Source organism: Sus scrofa, chromosome 6 (genome assembly GCF_000003025.6).
Source record: "Sus scrofa isolate TJ Tabasco breed Duroc chromosome 6, Sscrofa11.1, whole genome shotgun sequence".
Taxonomy (NCBI): domain Eukaryota; kingdom Metazoa; phylum Chordata; class Mammalia; order Artiodactyla; family Suidae; genus Sus; species Sus scrofa.
Genome location: NC_010448.4, coordinates 45,431,158 through 45,457,714, shown reverse-complemented (window position 1 = coordinate 45,457,714; position 26,557 = coordinate 45,431,158). Strand labels below are relative to the sequence as shown.

Sequence of the window (26,557 nt, the reverse complement as noted above, 5' to 3'; positions counted from 1 at the left end):
GGCCTCAAGGACTGACTCTTGGGCCACCCTCTTGGGCAGTCATCACCTCTCTAGGATCTAGACCATTCTTTAAAGGTGAGGTCACTGCTGGCCAAACTTCCAGGTTTACTGAACAATTCTAACTACCCTGTGGAAAGAATGGTCTTTTAAGGATGTCTGAGAAGTCTGAGCAGATGAGCTTTTGTTAGATCCTCACTAAGACATTGCAAATATTGTTGACCCGTTTTGGCCCAGCTCCTGACCACCTTAGTTAGACAGAGGCAGGGCAGGAAGCGAGAAAACCAAGGCACATTAGTACATTCTTAGCCGCAAGATTATGTGAAGGAAACTCTTCATGGTTGAGAACTTGGAGTACACAGATGTATTCTCTCCATGAATGGAATCTTTTTTTTTTTTTTTTTTTTTTTTTTTTGGTTTTTAAGGCCACACTTGCAGCACATGGAGGTTCCCAGGCTAGGGGTCTAATCGAAGCTACAGCTGCCAGCCTACACCACAGCCACAGCAACACCAGATCCGAGCAGCATCTTCGACCCACACCACAGCTCATGGCAACACTGGATCCTTAACCCACTGAGCGAGGCCAAGGGTCAAACCTGCAACCTCATGGTTCCTGGTCGGATTCGTTTCTGCTGCGCCTCGACGGGAACTCCGGATTCTTCTTGAATACAGTTTTGAATATGTTCCTAGGTTCTAATCAGTTAAACCCCCATGAGGCCTACATGCTCTTCTCTTGGAATTCCTCATGGCCAGGGATCTCCACACTCAATCTTTCCAGTCTTGGAGGGATCCCTTCAATTGCTGGGTTGAGCACAGGCTTTGAAGGACAGCCTTATGCCAAATACCAGGCCTGCACCTACTGGCTGTGTCCCTGGCTGTAAAGGGGATAAGGAGGTGGGTAACTGCTGGGATGGGCAAGGACCATCACCCAGCACAGAATTTGCCTCCAGCCATGGCTGCTGTCACCCATTTTTCTGCCAAAGTCACCAGCACCCATCCCACCCTGGATTGGCACCCTGACTGCCTTCTGGGGACCAGTTCTCATCTAATGCCAGTCCTCCTGGATGCAGATGGAGGCAGGTGGGGGCTGGGGGCACATGAGTCAGACCTGGCCCAAGAGAACACCCCTAAGCTCTGGCACCGATAACTATTCTGGAAAGGACAAGCGCCTCAAGCCAGCACAAGGGAAGTTGGCTCCCAATTTCTGCCAAAACTGACAGCACAAGGGAAAATCTCTTTCCAGTGGCATAGCGACCACCAGGATCCTGTCCACCAGAGAAAGGACAGATGACAGAGGGAGAGTCCTAATAATTAAGAAAAAGAAAAAATCAACCTTTGGATCCAGTTGTGCTTGAATCCAGAGCTTGCCTCTCCCTTTTGTTTAAGCTAAAGGGGGCTTTGTTGTTACGTGCAGCCAAAGGAGCCCATCTAATGAGGTGCATGACGCGGCAGGAAGGGGCTCACCAGTAAACTTGACGGCCGTGATGGAGGAGGAGTGGTCATCCAGGGTCTGCTCCAGGCTGTAGTTCTTCTCCACGTTCAGCACATGGATCAGTCGGTCTCGACTGGCCGAGGCCAGCAAGGTCAGCCCTGTGGGTGGAGAGTGTGGTGCTGGACTCCTCGGAGGCTGCTTGATGCCTCAGCCTCCCAAGGAACAGCGTGACCGAGCTCTCCTGGACTTGAAGAAGGGGTCTTTGGTTTCATAACTGCTGCCCACTGACTCCAAACCCAGGGAGGGGTCACTACCCCACCCTGGGCAGTCCTTCCCCAGCACTCCAAACTCGCGCATTTGACATCTTTCGCCACTGGTTCGTGCAGGATGAATCTTGATCGATATCCGGAGGTTCCTCCACTTGTGACCACACCAGACATTTCAGCAGAGCCCAGCACCCCTTCCTACAAGTCCAGCTACTTGGTCTGCCAAATGAAGCCGTGACAACTTCTCAGCCTCCCCCAACACCGCCCCCTTATAGTCTGAGATCTGGCTACAGAAGCCTTGTCAAGAACCCAGTGGCCACTGGCTGCTACTGGACCTTCATGCTGGTCCCGCAGACAGTGCCTCCCCTGGGCACCTGCTATATCTGAGGCCTAACACATGAGCTGAGGAGCGCTCCACAGAGGAGTCCTGAATGAAAAGAAATTTAAAAGTAAATTTTGTGGGGCAGAGGATGTGTGCAGGGGAAGGAAGGAGGAGACAAGAGCCTGCGAAAGATCTTTAACCCAGCACGACATAACTCCACCTACGTCACATTCCTGCAGGAAATCTGGCAACAGAATCAAATCACGAGGAAAATAAGACAAACCGAAATGGAAGACAATTCTATTAAATAACTGGTCTATATTCTGCAGAAAGCCAATTCATAAAGACAAATTAAATAAGGCTGTGGAAATAGTCCAGAACAAAGGTGGCAACAGAGCCAGGACAACTGAAGTGTGAACCTGGACTGGAAAACCAAAGCTGCTCAAAGGAAACATTGGGACAACTGGCAAAATGTGAATGAGACCCACAGGACAGAGGACAGCACAGTCTCTAAAGGCAATGTCCACATTTGATAAGTGCACCGTGGTCATGCAAATGCGTGTCCTCCTTGCTAGGAAATGTTCACAGAAGCACTGAAGGGGGAAAGGGTGGCACGCTTGCAACTTACTCTCGAATAGTTTAGCAAAAGAAAAACAAAATGTGGAGTTCCCATCATGGTGCAGCAGAAACGAATCCGACTAGGAACCATGAGGTTGTGGGTTCAATCCCTGGCCTCGCTCAGCGGGTTAAAGATCTGGCGTTGCCGTGAACTGTGGTGTAGGTTGCAGATGCGGCTCGGATCTGGCATTGCTGTGGCTGTGGTGTAGGCCGGAGGCTACAGCTCCAATTAGACTTCTAGCCTGGGAACCTCCATATGCCACTGAGGGTGCGGCCTTAAAAAGAGAAAAGACAGGAAAAAAAAAAGAAAACCAAAATGACCATATGTGCTGTTGTTGTACTGTGTGTGTGTGTGTGTGTGTGTACATACACACATGCAGAAACAGAGAAATGGACAGAGGGCAAGCAGATAAAATCATATATACAGTCACAAGCTCAGACAGGATTCCGAAAAAAAAAAAAAAACTTGGGGAATCTGGGTGAGGAGGATATGGCTATTTATCATAATATTCTTACAATTTTTCTGCAGGCACCAAACTTTTTCAGAATAATATGCTTGATTGTTGATCTATTTTCTCTAGCAGACACGAGCTCATTCATACACTGACTCATCCAATGCTCACCTCTTTAGCCTGAGCACTGCTCAGGGTTCTAGGGACCAGGATAAGCAAGTTGAGTCCTGCCTGCTGATGTCTTGCTTTCTGAAGTCCCAGCTACCCTGTTCCCAGGGTCCAGCCCTGGGAGCCCTTATTAAACACAGGACTCCCAGCTGTCATTCACAGATACCAACTGCCCTTCTCTGTGGCTCTGCCAGGCAGGCCACTCCCCAGCTCCAACCCTGCCATGGGCTCACCTGTCTCAGGCTTGGAGTACTCCAGGCACAGCACCTCAGCATCATGGGCCTCCACCCTGACCAGCTCATCCATGAAGTGCAGCTCGTGGATCCTGGGGACACATACTGCCTGCTGTACCCCGAATGAAGCCGCCACCCCTCAATTCCAGGTGCTCTGCCACTACTAGAAAAGGTCAGAGCAGCCAGAAAGGCGACATGGAGACTAGCCTACCCTGCCCAGTTTGTCTAGAGATGCCCAACCACCCTCCTTCTCTAGAAACCCGCCATCCTCAAGGAAGCAGCACCAAGCCTGGGGGCACCTCAGTGGGCACCTGCCCCTATGGTTCCACAGGTGAGATCTAGGATGATCCTCTGGGGGAACAAGGCTTAGGGAAGGGCTCTATCAGAAGTGATTCCTGGGGGTCAGGAAGGAGTCAGAGGTTATATTCCAGGATAGGATCTATGGAAGGGAATATTTGATTCCAATTTCTTATTCTTTTTTTTTTTTTTTTTTTTGTCTTTTTGCCATTTCTTGGGCTGCTCCCGCGGCATATGGAGGTTCCTAGGCTAGGGGTCTAATCGGAGCTGGAGCCACCGGCCTACGCCAGAGCCACAGCAACGCAGGATCCAAGCCGCGTCTGCAACCTACACCACAGCTCACGGCAACGCCGGATCGTTAACCCACTGAGCAAGGGCAGGGACCAAACCCGCAACCTCATGGTTCCTAGTCGGATTCGTTAACCACTGCGCCACGACGGGAACTCCCTTATTCTTTTTTTTTTAATCAATATATATCGCTTTCTTTTTCTTTTTTAGGGTTGCACCTGTGGCATATGGAAGTTCCCAGACTAGGTGTGGAATCAAAGAGCTGTAGCAACCCAAGATCCAAGCTGCATCTGCGACCTACACTGAAGCTTACGGCAATGCCAGATCCTTAACCCACTGAGCAAGGCCAGAGACTGAACCCGCATCCTCATGGATACTAGTTGGGTTATTAACCCTCTGAGCCACCATGGGAACTCTTCTTTTTAACCTTTTTTTTGGCCATGTGCCCATGGCATACGTAAATTCTTGGGTCAGGGATTGAACCTGCACCATAGTAGTGATCTGAGCCATAGCAGTGACAACATCAGATCCTTAACCTGCTAGGCCACCAGAGAACTCCAAATTTCTCATCATCATCATCATTATTTTTTTGGCAGTACCCACAGCATATGAAAGTTTCCAGACCAAGGATCAAATCTGAGCTGCAGTTGTGACCTATGCCACAGTGTCACGGCTGCAGCAACACTGGATCCTTAACTCACTGTGCCTAGCTGGAAATTGAACCCATAGTACCACAAAGACAATGTTGGATTCCTAATCTGCTGCACCACAGTGGGAACTTCCAAATTTCTCGTTCTTTTTTTTTCTTTTGCTTTTTAGGGCCAGATATGGAAGAAGTTCCCAGGCTAGGGGATGAATTGGAGCTGCAGCTGCCAGCCACAGCCACAGCCACAGCAATGCAGGATCTGAGCCGCATCTGCAACCTACACCACAACTCATGGCAACACCGGATCCTTAACCCACTGATCAAGGCCAGGGATCAAACCCACATCCTCATGGATACTAGTCGGATTTATTTCTGCTGCACCACAACAGGAACTTCCCCAATTTCTCTTTCCTTTTTCCTTTCCTTTCCTTTTCTTTTTCCTTCCCTTCCCTTTCCCTTCCTTCCTTCCTTCCTTCGCTAGGGGTCGAATCGGAGCTGCAGCCGCTGGCCTACACCAGATCCTTAACCCACTGAACAAGGGCAAGGACCAAACCCGCAACCTCATGGTTCCTAGTCAGATTCGTTAACCACTGTGCCACCACGAGAACTCCCCAATTTCTCATTCTTTTTTTTTTTTTTTTTTTTTTTTGTCTTTTGTCTTTTTGTTGTTGTTGTTGTTGCTATTTCTTGGGCCGCTCCCGCGGCATATGGAGGTTCCCAGGCTAGGGGTTGAATCGGAGCTGGAGCCACCGGCCTACACCAGAACCACAGCAACGCGGGATCTGAGCCGCGTCTGCAACCTACACCACAGCTCACGGCAACGCCGGATCATTAACCCACTGAGCAAGGGCAGGGACCGAACCCGCAACCTCATGGTTCCTAGTCGGATTCGTTAACCACTGCGCCACGACGGGAACTCCCCAATTTCTCATTCTTAAAGCATCTCATATTCAGACTTTCCTCACATTCTTTTTTCTCCCCATTTTTGGTGGCCTCTTGGCATATGACGTTCCCAGGCCAGGGATCAGATCCATGCCGTGCAGTCTCAACCTAAACTGGCAGCAATGCCAGATCTTTAACCCACTGTACCAGCAGAGGGATCGAATCCACCTCCCAGCATTCCTAAGACGCTCTTGAACATGTTGTGCCACAGTGGGAACTCCTTTCCTCACATTCTTGCCAAACAACATCAGAATACAGGTCATCCAAGGTTGAAATAAGAAACAGTAGTTCCTGTCATGGTGCACCGGAAATGAATCCAACTAGCAACCATGAGGTTGCAGGTTTGATCCCTGGCCTCACTCAGTGGGTTAAGGATCTGTTGTTGCCGTGAGCTGTGGTGTAGGTTGCATGTGCGGCTCAGATCCTGCCTTGCTGTGGCTGTGGTATAGGCCAGTAACTATAGCTCCGATTAGACCCCTGGCCTGGGAACCTCCATATGCTGCGGGTGAGGCTCTAAAAAGCAAACAAAATGAAACAAAAAAACCAGTCATCCCAGCTCCTCCACTCTCCACCTGTGTGATCCTGGTCCAGCCACTCGGCCTCTCTCGCCTCAGCTAACCCATCTGAGAGTTGGGCTAACAATAGCACTTACATCAGTGGGTCAGTGACGGGATGAAATCAGTCCAGATACGCGGTACTAGAGGAGCCTGCTGTGCCCGTGAGAGCTCTCATTACCGTTTTCCTCATTCACAGGCAAGTGCTGTCAAGGGGAGCAGCCCCCTGACACAGGCGGTCTGCCTTATGCAGGGATTGACATCAAAAGAGCTGCCACCATTTAACATACCACAAGTCGTCACAGAAAAAATCTGCACTCTGTCCCTCTTGGACGAGGCTGTATGACCACTTGGAGCCTGTCTTGCTGGTGCTGCGTGGTGCCCCTTTATAAGGCACACACTCTCCTGTGCCCCGGAACCCAGGCGGTCACGCAGGTCATTTGTCCCCTTACACCTGATCCCTGTGATAGGGATCATGTTCTGTCAGCACTTATTGGGTCTGTCATATCTTGAAACCCTCCGCAGTGTGGTAAACGGCCTGAGCTCTCAAATGTCCCATCCTCTTGGCCCCTCTCCCCGGGCCACCAGGAACCCCGAGCTCCAGCTGGCAACTTCTCTGATGGTTCAGCAGTGCTCCTACTACGTGGCTGAGGTGTCACCCTGCCCTAGAGTCATGCTGGAAGCTTATGTTCCCAGGGGTGGCTGCCTACCAGACAGCTACTCACCCCCTCAATCCCAATGGGGAGCTGGAGGTGCCAAGGCCAGAGTTCCTCCCCACTGTTCCTAGAACCCAAGCCCAAGCTGGGAGGTGTTCACTTCACACCGCCAGGGCCCACTTGCCTCAGATTTCCACTTCGGTCTCCTGAAGCCAAGTGCTGGCCATCAGGACTGACCTGCATGACTCGCACCCCAGCTTTCATGTCCACAGCCATCCCATTCTCACTCCCTCGGTCTGGAAAGTGTGACATGTCCTGCAGGTGCTGGATGTCACTCTCCACGTACACGACCTTCAGCAGGGTCTGCAGGAAGGAAAGGGTGAGGTCAGTGCTATGAAAGCCCCGAAGCACCTCTGCAATTCTGTCTCCTGAGAGCCAGTCTCCTATTCTTCAGCTGGAGTAACAAAATGCCAATTCTGACCTAGGAGCTTCACCACTCAGAATAAAAACTGTTTCCCAGCCTCCCTTCCATCTGGATAAAGCTGTGAATAAATTCTGGTCAATGAAATGTAAAGCAAGTAAAAATTTTTCTGCTTCCCTCCCACTGCCCTGCTGCCTGGAACTTGGATGTGATGACCAGAACTCCAGCAGCCACCCTGGGGCACAAGGACAAGGGCCATTTCTTCAAAATGGCAGCGTTGAGGGCTGGATTCCTCTTAGATCTCGAAGGGCTTCCTAGAGCCACCAAAACAGCCTGGACCGGTTACCTCTAGACTATTTTTGTTTGTTTGTTTCTTTTTAGGGCTGCACCCAAGGCATATGGAAGTTCTTAGGCTAGGGGTCAAATCAGAGCTACAGCTGCCAGCCTACGCCAGAGCCACAGCAACGAGGGATCCAAGCCGTGTCTGTGACCTACACCACAGCTCACGGCAACGCCAGATCATTAACCCAGTGAGCAAGGCCAGGGATGGAACCCATGTCCTCATAGATACTAGTCGGATTCATTTCTGCTGCACCACAGGTAGAACTCCACCTCTAGACTATTTTTATGATTAGGAAAAATCCACTTTTTACCTCTTGCTATCGTATGGGATAGAAAACCCATTTTTCTATTGTATGCAGACCAACAGAACATGTACATCACAGGTGCAAAAGAGAAGACGGCAGCACGGGCTGGTGAGGGGAGCAGTAAAGAACTTCTACACACACCGTGCCCTAGGGGTCTTTTTTGTTCCAGCTACACTGACCTCTTTTAGGTTTTCCAACCCACCAAGCTCTTTTCAACCTCAAGGCCTTTGTCCCTTGGTATAAAACACTCTCCCCTCCCCTCTTCACTCCTCCCAGCCTCCGTATCTCAGTTCAGTTATCTCTCCCTCCAGGAGGCTGCCCCTAACGCCACAGATGAAAGCAGATGGCTGTTAACATATCCTAGTCACACCTTACAACCTCTCTCCTGGTGTTTATTATGCTTGTGGTTATAGCATAATTTGTGCAAGTATTGGCTCACTGCCTGTCTCCCCAGACTAGACTGTAGATGCCACAGGAGCAGGGGAAGGATCTGTCTTAGTCACTGATGTGTCCCCAGCCAAGCAGCACAGCACCTAGCACTGACCTTACCGAGGATCTGCAGAACAATGAAGGCATGATTCAGATCTCGGCTGCTCAGAGAAGCTCCCTCACTGACCTAGCAATGCTAACCATCCCTTCTGCAAAGGTTTTCCCAGCAGCCTTTCATCACGGCTCTCTTTAGGCCCCTGTCAGCACCCCCACCCCAGACCTCACTGTGTGGCAGCTAGTTTGGCCCATCAGGTGCTCTCCCAGGGAGTTCTAACCAAGACAGGGGGAGCAATTTCATCTTTGTTAAGTATGTGCGGTTGCCTGGCATGGCTGTGTCCACACACAGCTAGAGAGCAGGAGCTGACTGGTAAAGAAAAGCAGAGAGGGAAGACGATGGTGCCTGGAAAGAAAGAGGGAGAGAGGAGTTCCCGTCGTGGCTCAGTGGTTAACGAATCCGACTAGGAACCATGAGGTTGCGGGTTCAGTCCCTGCCCTTGCTCAGTGGGTTAAGGATCTGGCGTTGCCGTGAGCTGTGGTGTAGGTTGCAGACGTGGCTCGGATCCCACATTGCTGTGGCTGTGGTGTAGGCCGGCGGCTACAGCTCCAATTCGACCCCTAGCCTGGGAACCTCCATATGCCACAGGAATGGCCCTAGAAAAGGCAAAAAGACAGGGGAAAAAAAAAAAAAGAAAGAGGGAGAGAGAAAGAGAGGAGACAGAGACTGACTTGCCCTCACTCCTGATTCCTGCCCCTAGTGAGGCCTAACACCAGGCTTCCCTAAAGCTCCCACCTGTCCGTGTACCCCAGCTTCAAGGAGGTCTTTGTCCTCCTAAAGCATGGTTCACCATGGAGTCACTCACGTCACTGAAGATGTTCTTCTGCCAGTGAGAGTCGGGGTTGCTGTCCAGGTTCCAGAAGCGGATGGTATTGTCTGAGGAACAAGTCAGAAAAGATCCTGATGGCAGACAAGCTCTCTGATCTTCAAACTCAGGATATACCTATGGTCCCCAGAGAACAAGGCAAAGGGCGATTCAACATAATCACTTCAACGACGGCACTACAATATACTATTGCATTTTGGTGAAAAAAAGTATAAACTGCCTTAGTATAATGCCTTACAAGAAAAAAAATGACATGAAATAATATATTACCCAGGCCTCATCTTCAGCCCAGGCTATAAAACATCCCCACAAAACAATTCCTAAGGAAAATGGGCAGCTCAGTCAAAAATCACCATGCACAAAAGGAAGCAAGGTACCATGAGCAAGCAGCAGCAGAAACAACAGAGTCTAGCTTCAAATACTGGAATTATCTGACAGAATATAAAATAACTATGCTTAATATATTTGAAGAAATAACAGCACTTTGAGCCAATCAGAAACTATAAAAGAATAACCAAGCAGAACTGGAAAAGAACAAAATAGAACTACTTCTAGAAATGAAAAATAAAGCATATTAAAAACAAAAGATTTGACACAGCTGAAAAGAAAATTAAGTGAACTGCAAGACAGAACTAAAGACATCATTCAGAATGCAGCTCAGAGAGACAGAGAGAATGTATAAAGCAGGTATTCACTAGGAAGCACTAATGGCCAAATTTAGTAGCAGTTGAACTTGGGGGTGGGAGTTATCAAGCCATGGCGGAGGACATGGGCTTGGCAGAAAGGTCTGAAGGGGCTGGAGCAGTCAAGGCCCCGTGAACTCTCAAAACTAACCTGCCGGACTTCCTGCAGAACAAAGGCTCATAGTAAGGAGAAACTCCTGGGAATGGAAACAAAGCTGATCAGGATAGAGACAAGAGACAGAAAAGAAAGAGGAGGTACAGATAAAATTGGACGTAACACAAAAATAGGAACATAACAAGGAAGTTTCAGAAAGTAAGCTGCCTTTTTTTTTTGGTCACACCTGGGCATATGCAGGTTCCTGGGCCAGGGATAGAATCTGAACCACAGCTGCGACCTGTGCCACAGCTGTGGCAACACCAGATCCTTAACCCACTGTGCTGAGCCAGGGATCAAACCTGTGCCTCTGCATTGACCTGAGCAGCTGCAGTTGGGTCCTTAACCCACTGTGCCACAGCAGGAACTCCTGCCATTTTTTGGGGGGGGGGTCTATTTAGGGCCATAGCCCTGGCATATGTAGGCTAGGAGTCTAATCAGAGCTGTATCCATTGGCCTACACCACAGCCACAGCAACACCAGATTCGAGCCGCGTCTATGACCTATACCACAGCTCACAGCAATGCCGGATCCTTAACCCACTGAGCCAGGCCAGGGATCAAACCTGCATCCTCATGGATACTAGTCAGATTCATTTCCACTAAGCCACAATGAGCGCTCCTGCCGTATTTTTTAAATAAACAAACAAAAATCATAGAAGACAGAGTTCTTTCTTGGGAAGTTAGCTGCCCTGAACCACACCAACTTCTAAAAATTCAGAAAAACCAGTAACACAAAAAATGAACAACAAAAAAGCGATCAAGGCCAAGCCCCAAAGTTACTCATTAAAATAAAAGAAAAAAAAAAAAAGGAAAAGAAAAAAAAGCACACTGGAACACAGAAAAATTATAATTTCTATTTTAAAATAAGCTACAAGACATTAACAAAGTGATTTAAGACATGAAAAGCAACTTAAATCATAATTAGAAAAACCCAAGAGTTCCTCTGTGGCTCAGGTTAAAGACCTGGTGTCGTCACTACTGTGGCTCAGGTTGTTACTGTGGCACCAGTTTGATCCCTGGCCTAGGAACTTCCATATGCTGCAAGTGCGGCCAAAAAGAAAAAAAAAATTAGGAAAACCCAGAGATTAGGTGACAGAATTCAAAGTTAAAAATAAATGAAGAAATCATTCAGAAATAAAGGCCAAATTAAAAACCCAAGACTAAATAAACACAAAAGATAAGGCATTAATGCATAAAACTGGGGGGAGGGGCACACCTGGAGCAGGCAGAAGTTTCTGGGTCAGGAATCAACTTGAGCCACAGCAGTGACAATGCCATATCCTTAATCACTAGGCCACCAAGGAACTTCTTAAGGAGGAAATTATTAAAAATCAAAAAGAAATGATGAAAGAGCTAATAGGATTGGAAGAAAAGTGGCAAATATTGAAGCTAGGCAGAGAAGTTCCAAGTTTCTATACAGATGATAGAAATCCCTGAAGAAAAGCAAATCAAGGGAACAGAAAAAAAAAAATACTAAAATCTGTAATTCAAGAATATATATACTATAGGAGTTCCCGTTGTGGCTCAGTGGTTAACGAATCTGACTAGGAACCATGAGGTTGCGGGCTCGATCCTTGGCCTTGCTCAGTGGGTTGAGGATCCGGCGTTGCTGTGAGCTGTGGTGTAGGTTGAAGAAAAGGCTCGGATCCCACGTTGCTGTGGCTCTGGCATAGGCCGGTGGCTACAGCTCCGATTTGACTCCTAGCCTGGGACCCTCTGTATGCTGTGGGAGCGGCCCAAGAAATGGCAAAAAGACAAAAAAAAAAAGAAAAGACAAGAATATATATACTATAAATGGAGTTCCTGTCATGGCTCAGTGGTAATGAACCTGACTGGTATCCATGAGGATGTGGGTTCGATCCCTGGCCTTGTTCAGGGAGTTAAGGATCTGGCGTTACCGTGAGCTGTGGTGGAGGTTGCAGATGTGGCTCGGATCACACATTGTTGTAGCTGTGGTATAGGCCAGCAGCTAAAGCTCCGATTTGACCCCTAGTTTGGGAACTTCCATATGCCACAGGTACAGCCCTAAAAAGAAAAAAAAAAAAAAAAAAAAGAATATATATACTATACAAACCAATATGAAGACAAAATTTCAGCAACATTACTAAGCTTAAAAAGAAAAAAGTCAGAGTTCCCATCGTGGCTCAGTGGAAACAAATCCGACTAGCATCCTTGAGGATGTGGGTTTTCCATCCCTGGCCTCGCTCAGTGGGTTAAAGATCCAGCATTGCTGTGGCTGTGGCTGTGGCTGGCGGCTACAGCTCTGATTCTGCTTCTAGCTGGGAACTTCCATATGCTGCAAGTGAGGCTCTAAGAAGACCAAAAAAAAAAAAAAAAAAAAAAAAATGTCCTTTGGGCTTCTAGGCAAAAACTGCAAGTCACTTAAAAGGAAAAGAAAGATACCAGACATTTCAATAACCATTAAGAAAAAGGAGTAACATATTTAATATAGACAAGGAAAGAAAATGTGAGCTAAGCACTTTCTATCCAGCAAAAGTTGACTTTCAAATAAAAAGGGTACTAACAACATTCAACCCAGGAAATATTGTTCTCAGTTATCAACAGGACAGTACTGTGATCAACACGCAAAAACTCAGGAAATAATGCTCCCATGACTTATTCTTGAAAAATTTCCTAAAGAATAAGCATTAGATAACAACTAGAGGAGTGCCCATTGTGGCTCAGTGGGTTGAGAAACCAAAACAGTATCCAGGAGGATGCAGTTCAATCCCTGGCTTCCCTCAGTGGGTTAGGATCTGGCATTGCTATAGCTGTGTTGTAGGTTGCAGGTGCAGCTCTGATTCCAACCCCTAGTCCAGGAACTGCCTTATGCCATAGGTGCAGCCGTGAGAAGAAAAAAAAAAGATAATAACTAGAGAGATGCCAACATGAGGATTAAATATATAGTTACTTGTAAAATTAAGAATAAAAACAAAGGAAAGTCAAGTCACATCAATGAAAATAAAACAGCATAGGGAACTCCAAAAAGCTGTCCATGCAAAGTTTTTTTTTAGGGCCATACCCACGGCACATGGAAGTTCCCAGGCTAAGGTCTAATTGGAGCTACAGCTGCCAGCCTATGCCTCAGCCACAGCAACGTGAGATCTGAGCCATGTCTGTGACCTACACACAGCTCACAGGAATGCCGGATCTTTAACCCACTGAACGAGGCCAGCGATCAAACCCTCGTCCTCATGGATATTAGTTGGGTCCAATACTGCTGAGTCAGGATGGGAACTCCATATCAATGAAAACTTAGGCTGGCATAAACTATCAAAATCAACTTTTTCAGAACTCTGGAATCTCACTTACATCAAACAAAGGAGGGCTTAATGAAGAAAAAAGTTGCTGAGTTTTGACAACCAAGGACACGGCTATCAAATCACTAGCTGACTTGTGATGGAACATGATGAAGGATAACATGAGAAAAAGAATACACACACACACACACACACGTATGTATAACTGGGTCATTTTGCTGTACAGCAAAAATTGACAGAATATTGTAAATCAACTATAATAAAAAATTTTTAAAAATCACTAGCTGAACACTAAGATAATGGAATAGAGACTTCTGTGAACATACATGAAAAAGAATACAATCTTCAAAAGCACAGTTCCAAAAAGTCATTAAACAATTACAACACACAACAACAAACCTTGGGGAGAAGGAGAATTTGATTTCCAGAGTTACACATTTTTTTAAAAAATGTTATTTATTTACTCATGTATTTTTTCCAAATGCACCCAAGGTTGAATCTGAGCCAGAGCTGGGACCTACATCACCAGCTGCAGCATGCCAGTTCCTTAACCCACTGCACTGGGCTGGGGAGTGAACCTGCACCTCTGCAGTTACCTGAGCCACTGCAGTCATATCCTTAAACCGACAGCACAAGAGCAGAAACTACTAAATCAACTGTTTTGTTTTTTTTTTTCCTCCCAGGTCTTTTTGTCTTTTTAGGGCTGTACCTGTGGCATATGGAGGTTCCCAGGCTAGGGGTCGAATCAGAGCTGTAGCCGCTGGCCTACACCACAGCCACAGCAATGCCAGAATGAGCCAAGTCTGTGACCTACACCACAGCTCATGGCAACGCTGGATCCTTAACCCACTGAGCAAGGCCAGGGATCGAACCCGCAACCTCATGGTTCCTAGTCGGATTTGTTTCTGCTGCACCACAATGGGAACTCCAAAATCAACTGTTTTAAATAGGATAAAAAAGATCAAAGAAATTGTGGACAAAGAACTAAAGGAAACCAAGAGAATGATGTCTCACCAAATAGGGACTATAAATAAAGAGACAAATTATAAAATAGAACCAAATAGAAACCTGGAGCTGAAGAGTAGAATAAGTAAAATAAAACATTCATTAGAGTTCAAAAGCAAATTTGACAGGCAAAAGAAAAGAATCAGTGAAGCTGAAAATAGGTCAACTGAAATTACTTAGTCTAAGGATCCAAAAGAAAAAAAGTATAAAGGAAAATGAATACAGCCCAAGGGACCTATGGAATAGCCTAGAGAATACCAACATAGACATTATAGAAGTACTAGAAAGGACAGAGGGAAAAGAGCGGAAAAATATTTGAAAAAATAACAGCCAAAAACTTCCCAAATTTTTTTTTTTTTTTTTTTTTGTCTTTTGTCTCTCTTTTTTTGTTGTTGTTGTTGTTGCTATTTCTTGGGCCGCTCCTGCGGCAAATGGAGGTTCCCAGGATAGGGGCTGAATCGGAGCTTTAGCCACCGGCCTACACCAGAGCCACAGCAACGCGGGATCCGAGCCGCGTCTGCAACCTACACCACAGCTCACGGCAACGTCGGATTGTTAACCCACTGAGCAAGGGCAGGGACCGAACCCGCAACCTCATGGTTCCTAGTCGGATTCGTTAACCACTGCGCCACGACGGGAACTCCAACTTCTCAAATTTGATAAAAGATATAAATCAACACATTTAAAAAACTTAAAAAATTTTGAGTAGGATAAACAAACTAAAAGAGATGTACACTGGGAGTTACCATCGTGGCTCAGTAGTTAACTATCCCAACTAGCATCCATGAGGATGTGGGTTTGATCCCTGGCCTCGCTCACTGGGTTAAGGACCCTGCATTGCTGTGGCTGTGGTGTAGGCCTGCAGCTGCAGCTCCAATTCGACCCCTAGTCTGAAAAGAAAAATAAAGAATTCTATATCAAGCAAAAGAATCCTTCAAAATGGAAAAATTGGGTGTTCTCTTGTGGTGCAGCAGGTTAAGGATCTGATGTTGTCACTACAGCAGCTTGTGTTGAGGCCGTGGCATGGGTTCAATCCCTGGCCCAGAACGGGCACGGTCATAGGAAAAAAACAGAAAACTTGGAAGAACTCACATATAACAAAAGTTGAGGGAATTTGTGCCCAGTAGACCTGCCCTATGAGAAATGCTAAGAGAGTCCTTTCGGGTTAAGTCAGTCAAAGGACATTAGACACTAACCTGAAGTCATATGAAGAAATAATGAACACTGGTAAAGGTAGCTATATAAATAAATAAAAAAGCCAGTATTATCATATTTTGAGTTTGTAACTCCTTTTTCTTTTCCTATATGATTTAAAAGACAAAGGCAAAGACAATAATTAAACATCAATGTTAATGAGAATACACTGTATAAAGATATAATTTGTGACAATAACAACATAGAGGAGGGGGACAGAACTATATAAGGGGTAGAATGTTTATATACTATTGAAGCTAAGTTGGTATTACTTCAAACTAATTTGTTAAAAATTTAACATGAGGAGTTCCCTAGTGGCCTAGTGGTTAAGAAGTTGGCATCACTGCTGTGGCTTGGATTCAATGCCTGGCCCAGCAATTCCTGCACATTGCAGGCACGGCCAAAAAAAAAAAAAAAAAAAAAAAAAAGTCACCTGTAATCCTCCAGTAAGAAAATAACTTTAAAATATACAGAAGAGGAAATGAGAAGGAAATCAAAATGAGACATTACCAAAAAAAAAATCAATTACATGGAGTTCCTGCCATGGTGCAGTGGGTTAAGAATCTGACTGTAGCGGATGGGGCTCCTGTGGAGGTGCAGGTTGGAAGCCCAGTGCAGTGGATTAATGGATCTGGTGTTCAACACCTGGCCCAGGAACTTCCATACGCTGCGGGTCTGGCCATAAAAAACATAATAAAATAAAGGAAATCTCAAATCAATTAACTTATCACCTGAAGGAACTAGAAAACAAAGAGCAAACTAAACCAAAAGCTAGCAGAAGGAAGGAAATAATAAAAAGTATAACAGAGATAAACAGTCTTTTCTGAAGAAATGGAAAAGCTAATCCTAAAATTTATATAGAATTGAAAGGGATCCCCATATAGCCAAATCAAATTACTAAGAAGCTAGAGTAATCGAAACAATGTGGTACTGGCGTAAAGATAGACATGTGTGAATAAAATAAAACTGTAATTAAACCCATACACCCATGGTCAGCTGATTTTCAACAAGGATGCCAAGATCACCCAATGGGGTAATAGTCTGCTCAACCAGTGCTGCTGGAACCATCTATCCATGAGCAAAACAATGAAGTTAGACCCTTACTTTCACACCATATACAAAAATTAGAGGATAAATACCTAAGTGGAAAAGCTAAAATTATAAAACTTTTAGAAGAAAACATAAGGGTAAATCTTTGTGACCATGAACGTGGTGATTTTTGGGGGAGGGGGTGTTTTGACTGCACCAGTGGCATGTGGATGTTTCCAGGCCAGGGATCGAAGCCACACCACAGCAGCGACCCAAGCTGCTGCAGTGACAACGCCAGACTTAACAAGCTGTGCCACAAGGGAACTCCTGGAAATGTTTTTTTAGGTATGACACCAAAGGCACAAGGAACAAAGCAAAAAACAGAGAAATTAGACTTCATTAAATTAAAAACCTGTGTTCCTCAAAGGTCACCATCAAGAAAGACATAAAGAACAGGAGAAAATATTTACAAACCATATATTTACAAAAAATATTTACAAACCATACCAAACTAGTATTCAGAACGTAAAAGAACTCTTACAACTCAAAAGCAAAAAGACAAATAACTAAGAAATGGGCAAGGAGGTGTTCCCCTTGTGGCTCAGCAGAAACGAATCTGACTAGTATCCATGCAGACACAGGTTGGATCCCTGGCCTTGATCAATGGGTTAAGGATCCGGCGTTGCTGTGAGCTGTAGTGTAGATCGCAGACGCAGCTCAGATCTGACATGCTGTGGCTGTGGCATAGGCCAGTGGCTACAGCTCCAATTCGACCCCTAGCCTGGGAACCTCCATATGCTGTGGGTGCAGCCCTGAAAAACAAACAAACAAAAAAAAAAGAAATGGCAAAAATTTTACATAGACATTTCTCCAAAGAGGATACAAATGACCAACAAGCACATGAAAAGAGGCTCAAAATCATTAATCAATAGGGAAATACAAGTCAAAATCGCAATATCGTACTGTCCTGCAAATACTAAGATAGCTATAACTTTTAAAAAAACCAAAGAGAGGAGATCCTGTCGTGGCGCAGTGGTTAACGAATCCGACTAGGAACCATGAGGTTGCGGGTTCGGTCCCTGCCCTTGCTCAGTGGGTTAAGGATCCGGCGTTGCCGTGAGCTGTGGTGTAGGTTGCAGATGCAGCTCGGATCCCGCATTGCTGTGGCTCCGGTGTAGGCCGGTGGCTACAGCTCCGATCAGACCCCTATCCTGGGAACCTCCATATGCCGCAGGAGCGGCCCAAAGAAATAGCAAAAAGACAAAAAAAAAAAAAAAACCCAAAGAGAAAAATAACCAGTGTTGTCAAGGATGCAGAGAAACTGGAATTTTCATACATTGCTGATGGGAACGTAAAATGGGGCAGCTACCACGGAAAAGCCTGGTAGTGGTTTCTCGAAAAGTTAAACATAGAATTACCACATGACCCAGTAATTCCACTCCTGGGTATACACCCAAAAGAAATGAAAACAGATGTTCAAACAAAGCTTGTACATGAATGTTCACAGCAGCACTATTCACAATAGTCACAAGTTTATTTTGGCTATTATGAATAGGAAATAAACCAAAAGGAAATAATTGAAATGTCCATCAACTGATGAATCATAACAAAATGTATTATCCATACAATGGAATAGTATCATTCAAACTTAAAAAAGAGCAAAGTACTCAAACATGCTACAACAGAAATGCATCTTGAAAACACGTTAAATGAAGGAAGCCTGACGCAAGATCCATAAGTCTGTGATTCCATCTATACGAAATATTCCAAACAGGCAAACCCATAGCAACAGAAAAGATATTAGCTGTTGCTATGGGTTGGGGACAGCTAATAGGGACAGTGGAAATGGAGAGTGACTACTTAAAAGGTACAGAATTTCCTTTTGGGGTGATGAAAAAATTCTAGAACCAGAAAGGAGTGATGGTTGCACCAACACTGTGAATGTACTAAAGGACATTGAATTGTACATTTAAAATGACATAAATGGTAAATTTTATGTGTATTTTACCATAATATGTATGTACACTTATACGCTCCTCAAATAAATGGGGTCAAAAAGGAGAGAATATAGTATATAATAGCTATATGATCAGATCATATAGATACAGAATTATTTTAAAAATTGGGGAAAAATGGAGAGCACATATGGACAAAAATTGCTTTAACTGTTTTCAGAATTGAATTATTCTTGGACTGCTGTATTATAACGTCAGAACAAGGAAATGATTAACTTTGTCTTTGAGAACTAGGATTCTGGAAGGCCCAATCCAATAGCTATGAGCATCCCCAGCACCCAGACTGTGATTTTGAAATAACAATTCAAACTGAAAAAACAAAACAAAACAAAAAACCAGGACCTCTTGAAGAAATGGCTGATTCCAGGTCTGGGCCAGGAAATGTACAAGATGAGGCCAGAACACCTCATCATCCCAGAGGGCAAGGCAGCCGTCAAAGACCACTGGGGTCATGTCCAAAGGACCCAGGAGCCAACCTGAAGAGGCTTCCACTGGTTCAAGATGGGACAATTTGAGCTCCAATAATGTTCATAATTGCAATGGATTAAGATATAGCCAATATATTAAATATATGAATTTATAATGATAATAAATAAAAACAACTAGTTACCTTTAGAGGACAGGGAACCAATTCATTATCTTGAAAACTGGTAATTAAAGGGAAAGAATCAAGCACTTATCCTGCCTTTCCTATAGGAAGTGTACCACTGGGTGACCAAATGGTAGATGAGGGGAAGTTTCTCTTCATATAAGAAGTCCAACTAATAAAAAGAAATGATAGAATTAGAATATCACCATATTGCAACCCCTGATGAATAAACGGATCTAGGCACTGAGTGTCAACAGCTGCTAACAATATCAATAAACTACATTTCTTTTGTGTGGTTTCCTAAATCTTCATTTTATTTTTTAAAAATATGAAGGCTAGAGAAAGACAGGACATTGGAGTAACAGAAAAAGACAACATGGGGAAGAGACAATTCTTAAATCCATATTGGCCGAGAACTTTCCAGAACTGATAAAAAGATCTATCCACAGATCCTTTTGTTGAGAATACATATATATACATATAAATAACAGGCAGATGCCAAGAAAATGAACTGGGAAAAAAAAAAAAAACACACATAATAGACTGGTAACAAAAGTGAGGGTGAAAGAGAGAAGAAGATTAGGTGGGGGAGGTGATCAAAACAGACTAGACTTATCTAATATTTCACCTTTTTTTCAGGGAGAATATGTTTATGTATAATTTTTTAAAGTTAACAAACAGTCTTGTTAAGTGAGAAAAGTGCCGGCAACAGAAATAGCAGATCCACAAAGGCAGATGTATTCAAGCAAAGGGTAGACTAATGCCAATTCAAAAGGATACAGTTATTTCTCATAATCCTGAACTGGGTCACTGAAAACAGCTTCTCTAGGACAAACATTCCAAGTGACAAGAAATTTGCAGAAAATTTTTTTTCTGTAAAGTAGAATACCAATACAATTCTTCCTCTACCAGTTGCCTTATCTGCAAGAAGTACTTAGAACCGCTTTAGAGAATGAAAAATCCCCACAGATTCATTCTCAGAAAATAAAGACTTTTTCAACACTTAAAATGAACTACACAAATGACCTTGACAGAAAGCTCCCTGAAGTCCACGTGTTCCTGCTGTGGGACCTTTGCTCTTGCTGTACCCCCTGTCGGGGACATGCCCCACTCCCCACTTTCTGCAGGTCTCCACTGCAATGTCATGTCCTCAGAGAGGCTTTCTGTGGCCACTCTCCCTTCTGGAACAGCCCCCTTGACCCCCTTCCCCCAGGTGGCTTTGGGTTTCTTCACAGAGTTATTGCACTTGGCATGTTCTATACTGACGTGCTTACAGATCTATTCTGCCACCCAGTTACACGCTCCAGGAGTGCAGGACCTGTGTCAGCTTCCTGCCCAGCTGTGTCCCCAGTACCTAGAACAGACCCTGGCACATAGTAAGGGGCCATGAGTATCTTTGGCAGGTATGGCTGAACGGGTTCCCTAAACTCTGCAGAAGCTTCCAGATGAAGCTGAGCCAGGGTGGGGGAGGGAGGAAGGGGCTCACCTCCACGTTCCAGACGTAGGAGCTGTGGAAGAGCTCCGACCACATCTTGCCTACTTTGTTGATGTCTTTGACATCCCAGATGTAGATGCTGTGGTCCTTATACACACAGGAGAGCCACTGGTGGTTGGGGTCGAAGGTCAGCGCCACTGTATCCGGGTAGACAGCTTCCGCCTTCCTATGGAAGAGGAAGCTAACAGGGCCACATGAGTCATCAATCACCATCAATGCTACTGTGAGTAGTGACAGCTGCCTCTGGTGACACTTGAGCTGCCTCCTATCTGGAAATGCCATTTCTTATATTTGTGGTGACACATCTCTCCTGCTCCAACTCCACTTCTCCCTCCTCCATCTTCTTCCTCTGCTTTGCTTTGCTTCTAAAACAGAGATTATAAACCAGAAGCCTCTGCCTGGCTTCCAAGAGGGTCTGAATTTTTCACTCCTGTTAACATTTCTTTCCCTTCACTTCACCTGGCCCAAGTGCCATCCTCTCTCTCTGAGTATAAAAGGATGATGGGCATGAAGCTCAGGCCTTCCCTCTCGGCCTCACCAACACATGATCAAAATTCCCTGTGCATGGAGTTCCCGTTGTGGCTCAGCGGTTAATGAACCTAATTAGCATTCATGAGGATGCAGGTTCGATCCCTGGTCTCACTCAGTGGGTTAAGGATCTGGCGTTGCTGTGAAGTGTGGTGCAGGTCACAGATGCGGCTTAGGGCCTGGGTTGCCGTGGCTGTGGCATAGGCTGGCGGCTACAGCTCTGATTGGATCCCTAGCCTGGGAACCTCCATATGCTGCAGGTGCAGCCCTAAAAAGACAAAAAAAAAAAAAAAAAAAAAAAAAAAATTCCCTGTGCAAGGGGCTGGGGAGCCTTCCCCTAGCTTGAGGTCTTCCTACCAAGACTATGGTTTACTGAGCACTTACTGTGTGCCAGGCTGAGAGCTTTAGCCACACGGAATTCCCATGAGAGGTGGTACTACACTGTACAGATGGGGAAAGTGAAGCACTGGTTGATACACTGCGCTACCTGAGGCCACATGGCACACAGCGGAAGGTGGCAGAGCTGGGCACCCTGACCACTCCAACACATCACCGTCTGTGGGCTGCTTACCCACCTTCTCTTCCCTTTGTGATATCTAGTCACCCCTTCCATGCCCTCTCTTAGAAAAGGCACACCCAGGAAGTAGTGTCTAGCAGTCTATGAAGAGGCAGCCCCAGGCACCCTTTACCCCCAGGTTAGGTAGCCCCCCTGCCCTAGAACAGACTTAGAACAAAGAGGGAGGTCCACCAGAGCTCAGCCCTTCCACTGGCTCTCATGCCACCAGAGACATCTACTACGCAAGGCCTGACCGTGTAACACCGGTGCCTGAAGCCCTAGAGGCTGCCTACTGACCTCAGCCTCCTGCTTGTCTCCTTCCATCCTCCATGGCACACTGGGCTCCAGCCACTCAGCCCCTTGCTGTTCCCGTGACATGCTGAGCCCAGTGTGCTGTCCCCCTAAAGCCTTTACGCCAGTTGTTAGGACCCAGCCAGCTTCTTCTGGCCAGAGAGGGCCCCATGGCCACCCAGTCAACATAGCCCCATCCCTCAGATGCTCTCCTTCTTGAGTCCCTGCTTTATTTCAGCAAAGCATCTATGACTGTTCGAAATGCTATTGTTTAGCATTGAGCACCCTCACTAGATTTCACTTGAAGAGATTCTACTGCCTCGTTAGAGCCTGTATCCTGCTTCCAGCTTCAGGCTAGCCAATCGGTCAGTGGTTCTGGAAGCCTGGATGGATGCCACGGATGGCTCTCTGGGTAGACCCCTCTCCCTCCCCCACTGGGTAGTACCTGGGCTCCAGCCCCTGGGCCACATCCACCCCGAGGTAGTGTGGCTTGGGCAGGTTGGCGAGGTAGTGCAGGCTGTGGGCTTGGAAGATGCGGACTATCCCGTCTGTGCAGCCACAGAAAATGAGCTCCTGGCTGACACAGAGGCAGGAAGACAAGGAGACCTGTGGGCACAAAGGGGACCCAAGTGGATTTGGTGCTTTGTGTGGCCTGGTTCAGGGATAAGGGGGCGGGCAGAACAGCCTTGGGCCTCCAGAGAAGCCTTATAGTTTTGGGGTCTAAAAAGCCCATTTTTTGCAAATTTTAAGATTTTGGGTGGGTGGGGTCTTTTTGTTTGTTTGTTTGTTTGTCTTTTTAGGGCTGCATCCATGGCGTATGGAGGTTCCCAGGCTAGGGGTCTAATCGGAGCTTCAGCTACGGGCTTACACCACAGCCACAGTCACAGCCACGCCAGATCCAAGCTGCGTCTGCGACCTGCGACCTGCCACCACTTGTGGCAGTGCCGGATCGTGAACTCAATGAGTGAGGCCAGGGATCGAACCTGTGTCCTCATAGAAACTAGTCCAATTCGTTTTGGTTGAGCCACCATGGGAACTCCGCAAACTTTACGATTTTTGAAATCAGGATATAGTGCACAGTCACTAGTGAATGGAAGGTGGCAGCAAGATAGAGCTGTCAATACTACAGAGGAATTCAGCTCTGTGTGGAAAATATCACCTCAGTTGACTATGACATCAAAGAGGTCACTTGCAGTAATACTGCTGAATTTTAGGCTTAAATTATATCCCCTATTGCTTATAAATAACTTCATAGAGATTATACTTCAAAGCAGTATAATAAATAAGGGAGTTCTCTTGTGGTGTAGCGGGTTAAGGGTTGGGCATTGTCACTGCAGCAGCTCAGGTTGCTGCTATGGCATGGGTTTGATCCTTGGCCTGGGAACTTGAACATGCTGAGGGGGGCAGGAAAAAACAGAAAGGCAGTATAGCAAAGTTATTATACACAGAAAGAACTATCTATCCTACCAGGGCATGCAGCTAGAAGGAGCACAGAGTGCCAGACATCTAGATACAACTTAGAGGAGTTTTTCCAAAAATAAAGGGACTTAGTTTACATCATTTAAGACAACAGCTCAGGGGCTAAACATCTATCTATCCAAAATTTCTCACTTGCTTAGAAGTTGCATGAGTTCTGAAGTTTCTGTGGCCTGCTGGGCCACAGAAGAATCCAGCACTGCAACAGCTGTGGCACAGGTCTCAACTGCAGCATAGGTTCAATCCTCGGCCTGGGAACTTCCACATGCCTTGAGTGCAGCCAAAAAAGGCTGCACGAGAGGATTCAAATGAGAAAAAGAAATGATGTTCAACCAATTAGGAAAGACAGATAAAACTCAGAATTCTTCCCCACACTGGATGCCATGCCATTAACCCCAAAGCTGAGCTCTGGAGGGGCATGACAAAAGCAGATATAAAACAAGGGGGGAAACTGTGAAGTTCCTGCTAGGAGTCAGACAGGCATCCAGTCCTGGGTTGGGAGACAGCCTGGACTCAAACCTTGCAGATCCTGGAGTTCCCGCCGTGGCTCAGTGGTTAACGAACCCGACTGGTATCCATGAGGACATGGGTTTGATCCCTGGCCTTGTTCAGTGGGTAAAGGATCCAGCATTGCCATGACCTCTGGTGTAGGATGCAGACACTGCTCAGATCCCATGTTGCTGTGAGCTGTGGTGTAGGCCGGCAGCTATAGCTCTGATTCAACCCCTAGACTAGGAACCTCCATATACTGTGGTGCAGCCCTAAAAAGATAAAAGTTAAAAAAAAAAAAAAAGGAGTTCCCGTCGTGGTGCAGTGGTTAACGAATCCGACTAGGAACCATGAGGTTGCGGGTTCGGTCCCTGCCCTTGCTCAGTGGGTTGACGATCCGGCGTTGCCGTGAGCTGTGGTGTAAGTCACAGACGTGGCTCAGATCCTGTATTGCTGTGGCTCTGGCGTAGGCCAGCAGCTACAGCTCCGATTGGACCCTTAGCCTGGGAACCTCCATATGCCGCTGGAGTGCCCAAGAAATGGCAAAAAGGCAAAAAAAAAAAAAAAAAAAAAAAACAAACCCACAAACCTTCAGATCCTGAAGAAAAGTAGCTCTACAGTTTAGTGACTTATCTTTTAGTTTAAAACCTTATGTATTTTGTATAGTATTTGACTATAAAAATAATATAAAAATTATTAAATCAATGATACCTTAGATTGGAAAAAAAAAAAAGTGGTCCTCCCACCAGCCAAGAGTGTTCAGTGAAGAAAAGAAATGTGAACTGGGAGTTCCCATCGTGGCGCAGTGGTTAGTGAATCCGACTAGGAACCATGAGGTTGCGGGTTCGGTCCCTGCCCTTGCTCAGTGGGTTAAGGATCCGGCGTTGCCGTGAGCTGTGGTGTAGGTTGCAGACGCGGCTCGGATCCCGCGTTGCTGTGGCTCTGGCGTAGGCCGGTGGCTACAGCTCCGATTCGACCCCTAGCCTGGGAACCTCCATATGCCGCGGGAGCGGCCCAAAGAAATAGCAAAAAGACAAAAAAAAAAAAAAAAAAAAAAAGAAATGTGAACTGGATCAAACAGTGACAGGAAAGCACTTGTTACCGTGATGTGGTACCAGGCACTGTGCTAAGTGCCACATGTGTATTATCTCAAGTGACTGCCATCAACTCTGTGAGGTGGGCGGCATTGTTCCGTCTTACAGATGGGAAAACTAAGGCTCAGAGAGGGAAAGTCACACGAGCAGAGCAAGAAGCCAGACCCATGCAGGTCACTGCATGGTGACCAACTGCCATGCAGGGCACTGCTGAGTGTCCCTGGAGTCACACGTCATGGCAAGTGCTGATGGCAGAGAGGGAGGCTGTGGTACCTTCAGGTTGATCCACTTCTCCAGCACCCTCTTCTCGTTGAACTGGCAGAGGAGGCCCGAGTAGGACACACAGAAGGTACTGCCTGCCATCTGGCCCCGGCCACACGCCACACCACAGAAGACGTTGTCGTGCAGCTCACCCAGGATGCCTGAGCGCCCCACGAGGGGCACCGTGCCCGTCACCTGGGGGCAAAGCAGGGCCCAGTGAGACACCATCCCATGGCCTAGCCCCCAGCAAGGTCCTAATGGGCTTCTCATGACCAGTGGATATAACACAGCCCAAGAGAAGGCTAAGGAACTCCTCCCAATGGAGGAGGGAAAGACAAATGGAACACACACTTCTGGGCAGAGGCTGGAGGCAGCAGGCCAGGAACAGGGTCTGATGCCAGGGACCGGCAGGGGAGAAGAGGGTGCCCAGCAGGGCCTGCCAGTCAGCCAGCACCTGGAGAGCAGGCCCAGAAGCAGAAGGCAGACCCCTGAAAAGCCACCCAGCCTCTGAGACCAATGCCCCTGAATCTCAGGCACAAATGGGAGCCCCTACAGCTCCTGACAGGTCTCCCTGGGCCCAGCTGAGGTGGCAGGGACAGAAACTCACCTTAGCTTCGGTGGAGACTTCCAAGAACCAGAACCTCACGTGCCGGTTCCCGACAGTGACAAAATAGCTGCTGTCCTCTGAGAAGGAGAGCGCGATGACCCTGCAGGATACCTTGTTGGATGCCACCACGATGTCTTTCTGGAAGGATCAGTGCAGAGGAGTTCGCATCAGATGGTTTGAGCTTTGCCCTCAGCTGTGCGTCTCCCCGCACCCCCTGCTCTGAGTCTGCTTTCCTCGGGCCTCCTCTGTGGGGAACCCTACATGAGGCCCACTTATCAGTCCCAACACGGAGGAGACTGCGGCTTGGAAAGGTTCCCACATGACAGTAAGTTCCAGAGCTCTCCTCAAGAGTCCACACAGAGTGTTGAGGACAGCCACAGCTGGGAAGTAAGGACAACACAACCCACGCCACCAGTGACCTGGACACTGCCAAGCCCTTCACAGGAGAAGGCTGGGAATCCCTGCAACAGTCCTACCAGGGAGGTGCTTCTCCCCCGACCCTATCATGTTCAGAGGGGAT

At 46.6% G+C, this 26,557-nt stretch overlaps 1 protein-coding gene across 5 annotated transcripts in view; it reads right to left on the bottom strand.

Annotated features, from left to right (window-relative positions):
* Positions 1-26,557, bottom strand: part of WDR62 (WD repeat domain 62) — a 58,654-nt gene that overhangs the window by 19,905 nt on the left and 12,192 nt on the right. For 4 of the 5 annotated variants that reach the window (XM_021093225.1, XM_005664499.3, XM_021093222.1 and 1 more), the window contains 8 exon segments: positions 26,038-26,175; positions 25,443-25,625; positions 22,556-22,716; positions 20,727-20,916; positions 9,289-9,426; positions 7,056-7,234; positions 3,489-3,580; positions 1,462-1,587 (listed from right to left, as the gene is read on the bottom strand). In XM_021093225.1, the coding sequence (XP_020948884.1) occupies positions 1,462-1,587; positions 3,489-3,580; positions 7,056-7,234; positions 9,289-9,426; positions 20,727-20,916; positions 22,556-22,716; positions 25,443-25,625; positions 26,038-26,175 (1,207 nt within the window). 5 annotated transcript variants of the gene reach the window in all.